Here is a 13,630-nt window from a genome sequence, read left to right on the forward strand (position 1 = left end):
GCGGCACCATTGTAAATTGCCTGCTGTTGCGAAACTTGCAGCCGAAATCCCGGAAATTACGTGAAGTTTTTGAAGATATTGTTCGTGTGTCTCCTACAATACCTTTTGATAGTTTAATGAAGTTTTTAAAGCATAAAATGTAAATTAAAAGATGCATGACTTGCACTGGGAATTTCCACTTTTAAAGGTAATGAGTTGGAATTTCTAGACGAATAGCAGAGCCGTAGCTACGGGGGGAGGCGTGCAAGAGGGAGCCGAACGAGCAAGAAAGTTAAAGTACTGGAAATGAGTAAACACGTGTCGCTCCAAAAAAAAGTATTGGCGTCCTATTAAATCAATATTGTTGCCGGTTTGTAAAGAAATAGATGTTAAAAATTTTATTTCTCGCTTCGCTCGCAACCCAAAGATTTCAGTAAGATAAATTTTTAACCTTACTTAAAGAAAATTATTATATATGATATGATTTGTTAATGACCATGTAATATACACTACAAGGTACAAAGTAATGACTTATAATGTGCGCAAGAGCGTTTTCAAAATCAGAAACGGTCAAATTCTGAAATGAATGTTCGGCATTCTGATGGTGATGAGTTTGCTTAGTTAATCACGGTTCTCTACCCAATCGGATTAATCACGGCGGTGAGAATGAAGGTATGGAAATGAGAAGAGTGAAGGCACACACGCAAGCTGCTGTTTGCACGGGAATACGAAAAATGAAGATAAACAAGGGGAATAATAATATTTTCGAAGTTCAATCAGTTCTAGCATAGAAGTTAAGGGGTCAGAACTTAACCCAACGAATTTCGTCTTTTTCAAGGACTCATCACTACCAGTGCTTTTTAAAAATTCCATTGACATATGAAACGCATCCAATTTGAATAAGAATTCATTGGGATCATTTCTCCATCAACTACTTGTATCGCTAATATTTCATTTTTTGTGCGTAGGTATCTAGTTGTTTGATATTTTTACATACAAGACATCTACATGCATTATATATGTGTGGGGGTGGAGTGTTAGTGTAGTTTTAATGTGTTAATTAAATTAACAATAAGTAACCTTAAATTCAGAACTTTCATTTATTAAAAAATTAAGTAATTTGTATAATTTCAAACATATGTAAGTAGCCAAACTATATTTTGGATTTTAAATACAAACATTAGATATATTCTTCACCTCTATCGATCAACATTGAGAAATTCGTAAAGAACGCTTCTTCTGAATTTCTGTTACATTTTACATTTTTTTAACCGTAAAAGAATAGAAATTAACATGTTACTTGTGTGGTCACACACAGAATAAAATTGCAAAAGTTTACAATTATTACAGGAAATTAATGATGTCACTATTTCGAACATTTTAAAAGCACATAGTTTCTAATGTATTGAAATTTCATTTCTTATCAATAATATGAAACGTTGTACGAATTATAAATTTCCATAACTGTTCTCCAAGTGGATTTGTATACAACCGAAAGTAGTTTTGTCAAGTTTAACAAAAAGTCCACAATAAGCCTCTTGAAAACAAGTCTTATTTGTAAAAGAATATATAATGATCGCTTTTGGCTGTTGCAATGGTCTGTTTAAGCAGCTTAATAAAAATTCAGCGTAGTGTAGCAATAAAAGCTACTTCTCTTATAAATGCAATTAAAAAAAGGAAAAGCTTGATAAGGTGAGTGTAGGATTGCGCCAAATTCCACTTCACCCCGGGCGCTAAAATTTCCAGCTACGGTTCTGACGAATACTTAAATTCTATGGAGCCCATCGCACAAGGACTTGATTGAGTCCAATTGTCTAACTCTTTCTTTTATGGCGAGCTCATCCCAGAACTTATTCTCATGAAGATAGTTCTGGAAAAATGGAACTACGTTCAATAAAGTACGGTAATCCGCTAGTGAAGACATTGTTAAAGGATATGGACAAAAGATTCCATGAATATTTAACCTTGGAGTCATCAGTAAATGATGTTATCCTTACTTCTGTCACTCATTTGTTTCTTAAACTTAGATGGGTTCCCACGGAAAACAGATCATCTGTGAAAGGTGCATATTTGAAAAAGAGTCTTCATGAACACTCAACTAACAAGACTGTACATTATTTGTTCGAATCGGAAACCAGCGATCACGAGGAGAGTATCTGTGTGTCCTCTAATGCTTCTCGGTTGCAACGTCTCCAGTACTTTGAGGATTTAGATACTTCACTGTGTGTATTGGAGAAGTACCGGTACCTTCTTGTTCTTAAATCATTTAAAAAGTTCAATACATGTGTGCCAAGTTCAGTAGCTGTTGACTGATTTTCATTCTCATTTGGAGACTTCGTTATGAGACCCCGCAGAATGAATATGACCGACAAAATAAGTTAATCGAGAAACAATTGTTGTGGAAGTGAATAGGCATTTCCTTAAATGAAAGAATCGTGTTTGATGTAGGCGAAATGGAAGTGTTTGATATTGGTATTGGTTAGTACAAAGAAAAAGATTATGTTTAATGTCTAAACTATTATATAAACCATAGTCAATACAAATATTTTGCAGACGATGTATAAAATTAGTGATACTTATTTTGTATTTTGCAAATGTATTTGAAATACGTATTTTGTATTTTGTATTTTAAATACACTTCTGAAAACTATTTTGTATTTTGTATTTTAAATACATTTTGTGATACTATTTTGTATTTCAAATAGGTTTGCTTACCTATTTTGCCCAGCACAGCTAAATTTTGACCTCAGTTTCATCAGATGAATATCGCGACATAATTTTACCCCAAGGACTTCTTTTGCTATTGTTATTTATGCAGTTGTTGCTTGTTAAAAATTCCAGTGTAAATTATCCTCGAAAACTGTTTTAGGAAATCTGTTAAATTTAGATATGATTCGGAATTCACAGCGACTTAACGCATATAAAGTACCATGAAAGAAATAGGTTAATGTCTTCGAAATATTTCATATCACACAAAAATTTGTGTAGTGACATTTATGACTATAGTTTCTCATATAGATTGAGGTGGCAAATTATTTTTCTTATTTTGTTGGAGTTTAACGTCCCATGATTATGCACCGAGGCTAAAAGAGACGGCGATGATGAGATGGATGACAATGATGACATGACGAAATTGGGAGGAAATGGAAGAATCCCAACAATACTCACACACATGGTGTTTGTCCGCCATAAAGCCCAGTTGGCGGGATCTGAGATCGAACTGGGAATCCCACGCGCCAGTAGTAAGCGTTCTACCACTAAGCCTCTATTTATTAGTTTACGGATGTTAGCATAATGCCATAAGCATAGATTCAACTTTTTACAAGTGGGGAGGAGAAATTCAAGATAAAGTCGTTTTGATCTTAATTATGATTTCAATATTAAATTTTAAAGTTCACAAATAATAAAATATTGCATAATTCCTATTATTATTATTATTATTATTATTATTATTATTATTATTATTATTATTATTATTATTATTATTATTATTATTATATGGATCATGAGCCTTGATACTTTCTTGACAATTAATTGTTCATAAACAACAATAAATTACTATTCGTAGATTAAAAAATAGCCGAAAGATTAAGGGATGGATAATGGACAAAGAACATTACCTTTAAGTGCGTCAGATTTCAAGGACTAAAAAATAGAAGTAGTTTCAGATACGCTGACTTCTATTGATAAATAATAATTTTGTTCACAAGTAATTTGAAATATAAAGTAGATTTATATATATATATATATATATATATATATATATATATATATATATATATATATATATATATATATATATATATATATATATCCTTCTCCTTCTCTCGTACGTCGTACCGTCAAAATGAAATAATAAATACTATCACAGGTCCGAATCTCATCTATACTGAAAATTTGATCAAGATCGGTCGAGTAGTTCAAGAGTTATTAAGTTTTATTAATTTTATGTCCACTCATCCTCTCCCCAAATTTTACCGTTTTTCCTCATTTTATTTTGTTTGTAATTTATTATCTGTATTAGCTATTGTATCAAAAAGTAATTTTGGTTCCCTTTCCTACAGGTAACGTATTTTACATTTAATAGTAATGTTAGAACTTTTATCTGCTTTCTATTGCTTATCCAGACTTAAGAGTGAACTGTTGCTCTTATGGGAACAGCGACACCAAGGTGAGCATTAAAAACAAATGCAGAACAGATCGCGCCTCTAGTATACTGCCGACTGATGTTGCCAACTCAAGCAGTAAAAAAAAAAAAAAAAAAAAAAAAAAAATCCACCAGTACGACGATTAATAAATAATAATACACTAAACTCTCGCCACTCCGGCCTCTCAGTAATCCGGCGCACATCCAACCAAAAACATGTGCACAATGAATTATCGTGCGCATGCGCAGCAATGCTTAGTTAAACAATGCTTTATAAACTGTACGTATTCAAAATTGTAGCATTCTTTACAGTTCGGTTGCGTGATAAAGCATGCTACCGTCGCGTATCATCATTGTGACAGTTAAAAATTAGGGACATATTTCATAGTGAGTGATACTACTCAAGGACTAAGTTTTTCTTTGAAAATTAAGGTATATTTGGATTTAATAAAGTATATACGCTATGTTTTAAAATTATATCCTTCGATTTAATAAAATATAGTGCACTATATCTCCTATGTTTTCAAAATAAATAAAAAAACAAGATGGTAAATAAATTAAATAAATCTCAAACACTCAATAATCCGGTACTTCCGCTAATCCGGCACCCATATTCGCCAGGAATGGCCGGATTAGCGAGAATCTAGTGTAATAATAAACAACTTACCACTTTGAATCAATCTCTCTATATATAAGCATGGCCTTCCTTTGTCTTTTCTCATAAATTCATGTTCTTTTAAAAGTACGAGGAACGTGGATCTTTTAAAGTTCTGTAAATCGGGAACCGAATTTACCTGTTTAAGAACAGAATTGAGGGTTGGTGGCAAATTTCTAAAGAAGAACTGATGGACTTTTTGTGTGATCGCACTCCTATCAAATTCATTATATTTTACAAATCGACTGTTCTTTGCAATTTTCTTTCTTAATCTCTTCTTGTTCGGTGTTACTAAAGGTCTACGTGAAAACTCGCTTCAATTTTGAAAACAGCTGTCCTGGAAGTTTTCGTGGCTTCAGTGTTTCACCTGCGACACAACTTATACTTTTACCCGGGTTTTTGATAATTAACTAAACACGTTCCTGACAATAGTCCTTTCTTTGCTCTTCAACACTTGATCACTCTTACGCTTAAAAGAGGTTGTAACTTCCATTTTGATATATTAACACATACTCACGTACCTACGCACGCGCTTTTGTTCCCAGAATAGCACAATACGTAAACAAACACAATCAACAAAATGTCGAATGCTCAGAGACCACACTCCGCCACACTCTGCACAACAGCAAAGATACAACAGAGAAGAATTTTGTCTGGAGTGTAACATGAGTCATTTAGAGCGACAATAGATGATACAGTATGTAGGCAATTGGTCCCACCCACCGCACCAAATCGTCTCCCTATTTCCTGGTGCATTTTCTGAAACTAATGCTATTATGAAACCCAACAGAAACCACAGTCAGTTATGAACTTCCAAAGAAATTTCAATACACGAAAGATAAAAGAAGAAATATGAAATATGTCCTACAGCAATTCTCGCTGAAATTTCCTTCCCAACGAGGAATATCTAATTAATAACTCAGATGTACCGAGAAAAATTTCATGAATCAGTGTTAAGCCTAAGAAGTTTTACACTTAGCATTTATTTTTAATACAAATCCAGTTAACAGTTTTGGAAATTTGTATCTTGGTTTAATAATAATAATAATAATAATAATAATAATAATAATAATAATAATAATAATAATAATAATAATAATAATAATAATAATAATAATAATAATAATAATATACCTAATAAAACTGAACTACCTGAGATGGTAATTTCGTACTTGAAAATCACCCCGCAGACCATCGCCTGAAATTATTACTTCCTTTTTATTCATACTGCCCCCTCCCCCTTCCCGTGGATGAGTAGTTACGCTCGTCGCCTTGTAATCAAGGGGTCCTGGATTCAATTCCCAGTGGGGATACAAGTGGTTCGGATCTATGTTAAGCTGTAATCGCTTTTCTGCTCTCTTTCTGTTCTTGATTAAAATATTTTTCTTTGGTTGAGATAGAAAAAAAGAAAGAAAAAGAGATAAAAGAAGTTTTACTTTTTCTAAAAACCAGAAAGATTACATTCAATTCTTTCTGTCCGTACGTTTGTTCCTTTTTAGCTACCTTTTTTCGTACTTGAAATGAATGGAAGTGAAACACACTAATGAGCTCACTAATGAGCGTTGACACTACGGTGAAATTTCTCGACAGTTGGCAATGCTACAGTTTTAGCCACGTGCAAATGCAGCGGCAACGTTCTAGCAGCCCTTACGCTTATCATATCTTCCCCCTTCGAGTTTCAAAAACAAAAACTAGTCTGTTAAAGCTAATTAAATACTGCGGGAGACCCAGGTTCGATTCCCGGCGGGAGCCCATAGGTTCGGATTCCACATTAATCAGTAGCTGCACCACTCACATAGCCTCGCTGCTGAAAGGGACGTTAAACTGAAATTCAACTCATCTCAACTAATTAAATACTTTATAAGGAAAAGAGAAGTTATGAAAATTATTGTTGTATCGTCTGTAAATATTTACATTTTTAAGATAAACTACAGTAGTGAAATCTGTTCTGTTTAAGAGGGTAAGTACACAGAAGTAATAGCCCATAAGCAGCCACAGTACAGACCAAACTCTGGATAGCCTATAGGATAGCCTATTCCTGTTTCCCTTGGTATCTTACGTAGAAAATCTTATAGTAGAGACTCTTTTTTTTTTTTTTTTTTTTTTTTTTGCATTGAGACAAACGTTGTAAATTTATCACATAGTATTTAAAATCACGTATTCGGCTCTTGTTATTTAATTAGATGCTCTGGCTTCGCATTTCATATACAAAATATTAGCACCGAGATCGACAAACTGTAATTTTAAAAAAGGGGCATTAAAAAGGTCCAAGAATAGTACGATTATATTCTTCATTGTAATCGTAAATACACGTAATTATTTAAATGTCGTATTATTGAACCTTATTTTAATTCAAAAAAATAAGTTAAATGAATTAGTGGTTAGTAAGCTTACAACTGATTAAAATTGCACTTTGAAGGCAAACTGGTTTTGCCTCGATTTTCATTTTTCGAAGAACGCTCTACACCAAATACGAGTAATCTAAAAATAATTTTCGCTTATTAAATTTTCATAGTTCCTTAATTGTAACTATATTAACATTTATCTAGATGTAATAGTAAGTTAAGAGTTGAATCCATGCAATATTACTGAACTTTGGATACAACCCTGAACTTGGTATTTTACATGGATCAATGTAATTGCTCGACACAAGCGACGATCATATCACTGCTTTTAAGGACTTCAATTAAGGCATCATCATGCAGCTGGCAATGAGTATTTGAACATAATCATGGACGAGAAGTTATTCTTATACATGTAATAACTAATTAACATATTGAATAACTGGGAGAATTTCAAAATACACTTTTCCAAAGTTTCTTCTACATACTGTACAACGATATGTAATAAAGCCAACAAAAACAGCGACTACATTGGGAATAATCTACACATAAAACTTTAAAGTATTCACATACATCGTTCATATATTTTTGAATCTCATTTGTGGCTTCGTCAAGTTGTAACTGAGCGGCTTCAAGATTGTGTTCTTTCTCGCTTAGATCCCTTTTAATTTGCTGAATATCATCATTGGTTTCGGCAAGCAGTTTAGTTAACATTAGTGCTTCTTCTTGTACACGCTTTAGCTTTTCAGAACTCACATCCTCCTGCAAATACGTAGAATTGATACTGAATAAAGTTAATACTTGGCATGTAGTCTACTTTTTATATACATATAGACACACAGTGTGTTGCGCAATGGAAGTTTTCAGTTACAATCTCTAACTGATCTTAATAACACGTTTAAAAATGATAAAGTAACTACTCTATTACCATAGTTTACTAAACTTGGGGATATTCCTTTAAGACAATAACCGTTAATATAATTTAAGACGGACTACATTGAAACAAAAAGTCACAATGTCAATCCACGCAAATGAGTTGGGTTTGTATGACGTCAGTGTTCGAAGTGGAAAAAAAGCAGAGGCGGTATGTTTTATTTCGATTTTGACTCGACATACCGGCTATCTAAATGTTGAAATACAATGAGGGTATGTTGCCTAAGAGATTGCATTTCTACTTACATAATGACTAAATGCCATTGGAGTGTTTCTCTGTAGTTACGGGAGAGGGACATGGAGAGACTTTGATCCCCCGCCAACAACTTTCTGCAAAATTAGAAAATATCCCCTTATGTTGTATTATAAAGAATTATACACAAAAATGCTCAAAAACCAAGTTTTTATATTAACAATTATCTTCGGGAAAAGTGCCGGACCCCCACTCGATTGAGGAATATTCCAAATCCCCGGAAGATATGCCCCACAGCAGACAACCCATAACTCCGCCCATGCCCAAAACACGACATTTATATGCGCGCCGACTACGTGGGTGCTCCAGGGCTCCAGCACCCACAAGATTTTTAGTTTGGACCCGGGTTTGAACCCCTTTCTCTTGCGTTTAAGTCAGCCGTGTTACCGAATGAGCTAGGGCAGCCTCAACTTATCCTAATAATACCGGCATATTTTACTTTATTGCAGCACAGCCCTTTATGACAGTGTTCATAAAATATTTTAACTAAAAATAAATTAATCAAATATCGAGACTTCCCTGACAACATATAGGCTACATATCCTGCCACTGATATGCACCCACATAAATTTTGGAAAGCCGGCTCAGTAGGATACACACATACATAAGAAAGAAACAATTCAATATGGCTCATCAAATATATAAACTTTGAAGACATCTCATTTTAAAAACAAAAGATAGGAAAAAGATAACAAAAATGTCGGTGTTGTCAACTTTTGAAATTATTTCTACGTAAGAAATAAAATCTTATGTGCAAAGGTATTCGTCAATTGCTGTGTATACAAATGGATTCATTAAAGGTGTTTAACATCTACTCTCCAGTTACGGTATGTCTTGATCACAGAAAAACCAGAGGCGGTATGCCTTCATCAGTGAAAAACCAGAGGCGGTATGGCATACCACCGCATACCGTCTCACTTTGACCACTGTATAACGTGATATTTTTTTCAGTTAATATTCAGACCGAAAGTGGAAGTAGATTCTTACCACTTTCTGCTTTAGTAGAGAGAATAGTGTGTAGATGGAATATGTTCTTGAGACATTTAATTGATTGGAGTAAACTGAGTCTTTCTATCTACTACCTTTTTTTACTCTATAGCGATCACCGTTAAAACCGGAAGTAGTTAAGTTTCTGCCACTTCCGGTTTTAATAGAAAGATTAGAGTGGAGATGGAATATGCTCTTGGGACGCTTGATTGATTGCGAAAGACAGCTTCTCGACATATGTTACCGTTACTCTATATAATGATTAACGTTTAAACCGGAAGTGATTGATTCTGCTACTTTCAGTTTTAGTAGAGACTAGTCTTTGGCTAGCTGGGGGCTACGCCCCCAGGCCCTCGCGTCTCTTATGTATCAGCCTTTGCATCAAGAGCGAATTTCGTGCATTTGCTCTTAATATTTTTCTTAATTTGGAAAGCTGGGGGCTTTGCCCTTAGACCCCAGTGTTTGTTGGGCCTACGGCCTCACACCCCTTAAACCCACAATTCTACCGAGTTTCAAGCTTCTCTTCCTATTTCAACTATCTAAAAGATAAAATTTTGTATCCCAAGAAAACGCCCATTTAAATAACATGGAAATTTCTTCATCCGCTTTTAGACCCCTTAAAAAATAAAAATATTCACTTTTGGCAATTTTTCCTGTGGGTTAGTCCCGAAAGGCTACCATCATGCCAAATTTCATCACTCTAATCCTGCCGAGAGTGCCTAAACATTTTGAGGTGTAGAAGATATCCCATATAAATAACATGGGAAAGATTTTTCAGTTCTCCATAAAACCACTCTGCAATTGGAAATTTATATTTTTGATGAATTTGCGCTAACGAAAACGTACAAGCATACCAAATTTCAAATCCAAGTATCAAATTTATTCCAATTCCAAGTACCTAAAATATGAGACAAAAAAAAAAAAAAAAAAAGGCCCATTTAAATAACATAAGGAATTTCTTCATCGTCCCTTTAGACTCCCTAAAAATTAAACGTGTTCACTTTTGGCAATTTTCCTGTCTGTCAGTCCCGAAAAAGTACAATTACATCAAATTTAATCATTGTAGTTCCGCAGGAAGCGCCAAATAATTTTGGGGTGTAAAAGGTGTCTCATATAAGTAACATGGGAAAGATTTTTCAGTTCCCCATAAAATCACTCTATAGTCGTTTTTTTTTTTTTTTTTTTTTTTTTTTGGTGATTTACTTAGGTAACGGTAACAAAAAACGTACAAGCATACCGAATTTCAAGTTTATATTCCAATTCCAAGTACCTAAAATATGAGATTATAAATAACATGGGGAATTTCTTCATGCCCCCTTTAGACCCCTATAAATTAAAAATATTCACTTTTGGCAATTTTCCTGTGGGTTAGTCTCGGAAAACAAAAATCATCCCAAATTTCAACTTACCAAGTCAACCGGAAGTAGCCGTTATTTTATATCAGTTCATGTAGTTTTATACAGGGTGTTTCAAAATAACACCGACAATGTTTGGGAGCTGATTCCTGCTAAGTCAAAAAGTATAGACCAACCTGGGTGCAGAAATCCGTCATTTCGGAGTTATAGTCTGCCATAAACATGAAAACCTGAACTTTAAAGGTCCATAGCTCCAATACTATGAGACTCACCGTAGTCGGGTCAAGACTTCACTTACGAACTAATATGTGCATTATCCAAAAATACATGTTTCAGATTCCTGTGGTACTCATGCAACAAATTTTATAGAGGGAGTTTCGCTACGAGCATATATTTCGAAATACTCACCACAACTACTTCTATAAAAATTGTTGTGGAATTACCGCAGGATTCTGAAAGATGAATATTTGGATAGGTCACACACTAGTTCCTCAGTGAAGTCTTGACCCGACTGTGTAAAGTCTTATAGTGTTGGAGCTATGAACCTTTAAAGTTAATTTTTTATGCTTTTGGCAAGCTATAACTCCGAAATGACGGATTTTTGCAGCACCCAAGTTGGTCTATATTTTTTGCCTTATCTTGGTGTCAGGAAGCATCTTTCAAACGTTGTCGGAGTTGTTTTGAAACACCCTGTATATAGTTAGGATATTAGAGTAGAGATGGAATATATACTTGGGAGGCTAAATTGATTACAGAAAATTGCTTTCCGCTTTCTATTACGGTTTTTAATCTATGGTGTTCAACTTTAAAACTGAAGTGGTTGATTTCTTCCATTTCCAGTTTGAATGCAGGATTAAGAGAAAAGATACTACATATTCTTAGAACACTAAATCGATTTCAAAAGACAGCTTCTTGCTATCCCTTAATATTTTTGCTATATGTAGATCAATATTAAAACTAAAAGTTGTAGTTGCCTTTTACCACATCCTGTTTTAGCATAGTATTAAGGATGGAGATGGAATGTACTTTAGGGGCGCTTAATCACTCTCTACTGTTTTATCTCTCTAAATAACAGATATAGTTTCTCTAAATATAGATAGAGATTCTCTAAATAACCATATTTTGAATATTCGTATTAATCTCTAGATTTGACATCTGTGGTAGTATAGTGGTAATATATTATCATATCTAATTCGAATCGAGGTTATTTGTAAAAGAATTAATTTCAAATTGATATACATTTATTGGATCAATAAATCATCCTTGACATATTTTAAATGAATATAAATTAAGTGCACTCTTTTAGCCTGCTACTTCAAATATATTAGATTGACTAATTGAAAATTACTTTATAGAAGAACAAATATTTGAGTGTACTGATTACAGGTAGGCCTGTCGAGAGATCTCAGTGAGAAGTATTGAAAATACATTCTCTTACACAAGACAAATTTAATTATAATAAAAGGTTAACTTACATGAAAAGTTTCAGTGAGAGAAAATTCTCGTTTCTCGAAGAATCAGTAATCTGTCTCTTCTGCGTTGTTGCCTTGTTTCGTTCTGTCCTTTTTCTAGTTTTCTCTTGTTCTATTCTTACTGCCATTTTTGGGAAGTATTTATACAAGTTCTAAACACTTTCACTGACATACAATTTAAAAACAAACTAGCACGTCATGCATCCTATCTGGAGTGTTTTGAGGTTGTTTACCATCTACTAATACCTAATTCTTTTTAAAATAAATGCTGTTTATAGGTCTTGAAATTATTTTGAGTTCCAGTACAAGCATATACAAAAGTTTTGTATGTTTTTAAACTACAATAAAAGTTTTTAATATTTCAAAGAATCGTTAAACGATGTTAACGTTAGTTAACACACTACCACCGTGTTTGCTCTATAGTGATCAACGTTAAAACCGGAAATGGTTGATTTCTACCACTTCCGGTTTGAATATCGCCTTCATCAACGAAACCTAACTTCTGACCCTGTACATCCTGATCAAATTTAGTACTGATTCATCAACTAATTCCTGAGATTTTCTATCTCTCGGACAGATACACGGACAGGACAAATGTATAAAGAAGTTTTTGTAAGTTCTTTAAAAATAAATGAAAATATTAACACTGCGAGTAGAGATCATCATGCGAATACTCTCTCCAAATCAATGTTTTCCCTACATTGACTATGTATTCTCAAGTATGTAACGTTCAGCTAATGTAAAAGGAGATTAGATTTTATCTCGTTCTTATATCATACTAATGTACACAATACATGGACTGAAAATGCTAGTTTCGGATACATTGCAGATTGTTATAATGTAATTTTCTCACACATTTCCATATAGAATATTATATGTAATTTAATTTTACAGTCACAATTCGTTTACAAAGGTATAAGCTATACAGTTTAAGTTATTGAGTCAATCTGGTGATGGAATGTATAAATTTATAAAATCTTTCCCCTCCAACTCACACACAAATAATATACTCTAATAATTATACTCCTAACTTTATCTTGTGATGAAATTAAAAAAAAAAAAGAAATCTTCACAAAGTTTATAGTAAAATATAAAATGATTTTATATATATTCAATACTGCTATTAGTTACAACTCTGATTAAACTTTACAAAGATATTGAGAAGTTTAAATCTATCGAAAACGCATGTAAAGTTTATAAAGGTATCTCAAAATTTCTTTTCCATAAGTTAATTTTACAATTATTTTCTAATGTACTGCTATGTGCATAAAAAAAATGTCGGGTATGCTGTAAATGATGTTTTATTTTAAAAAAGTTCCTTTTCTTTATATATTCGAAATTTTTGGATGTTTCAATAGGAGGAAACCAAATTGACAATTTATTTTCAATAGGAGGTAGAATAATTAGGTGTATACGGTTTGCAGATGATTTCGCGTTTGTTGTGGAATCTGAAGAGAAAATCAGTAAAATGTTAGTAAGTTTGAGGAAAGCTTGTGATGAATGTGGG

At 33.4% G+C, this 13,630-nt stretch overlaps 1 protein-coding gene across 9 annotated transcripts in view; it reads right to left on the reverse strand.

The window, feature by feature from the left end:
- The window catches only part of LOC145687193 (uncharacterized), a 277,098-nt gene that overhangs the window by 23,897 nt on the left and 239,571 nt on the right, over nt 1–13,630 (reverse strand). For 8 of the 9 annotated variants that reach the window (XM_081760661.1, XM_081760659.1, XM_081760677.1 and 5 more), the window contains one exon: nt 7,697–7,885. The exons of the other annotated variant lie outside the window; for it this stretch is intronic. In XM_081760661.1, coding sequence (XP_081616787.1) covers nt 7,697–7,885 — 189 coding nt within the window. The remainder of the gene's footprint in view (nt 1–7,696; nt 7,886–13,630) is intronic. 9 annotated transcript variants of the gene reach the window in all.

The sequence above is a fragment of the Thermobia domestica genome, chromosome 1, assembly GCF_964235325.1.
Source record: "Thermobia domestica chromosome 1, izTheDome1.hap1.1, whole genome shotgun sequence".
NCBI classification, from domain to species: Eukaryota; Metazoa; Arthropoda; class Insecta; order Zygentoma; family Lepismatidae; genus Thermobia; species Thermobia domestica.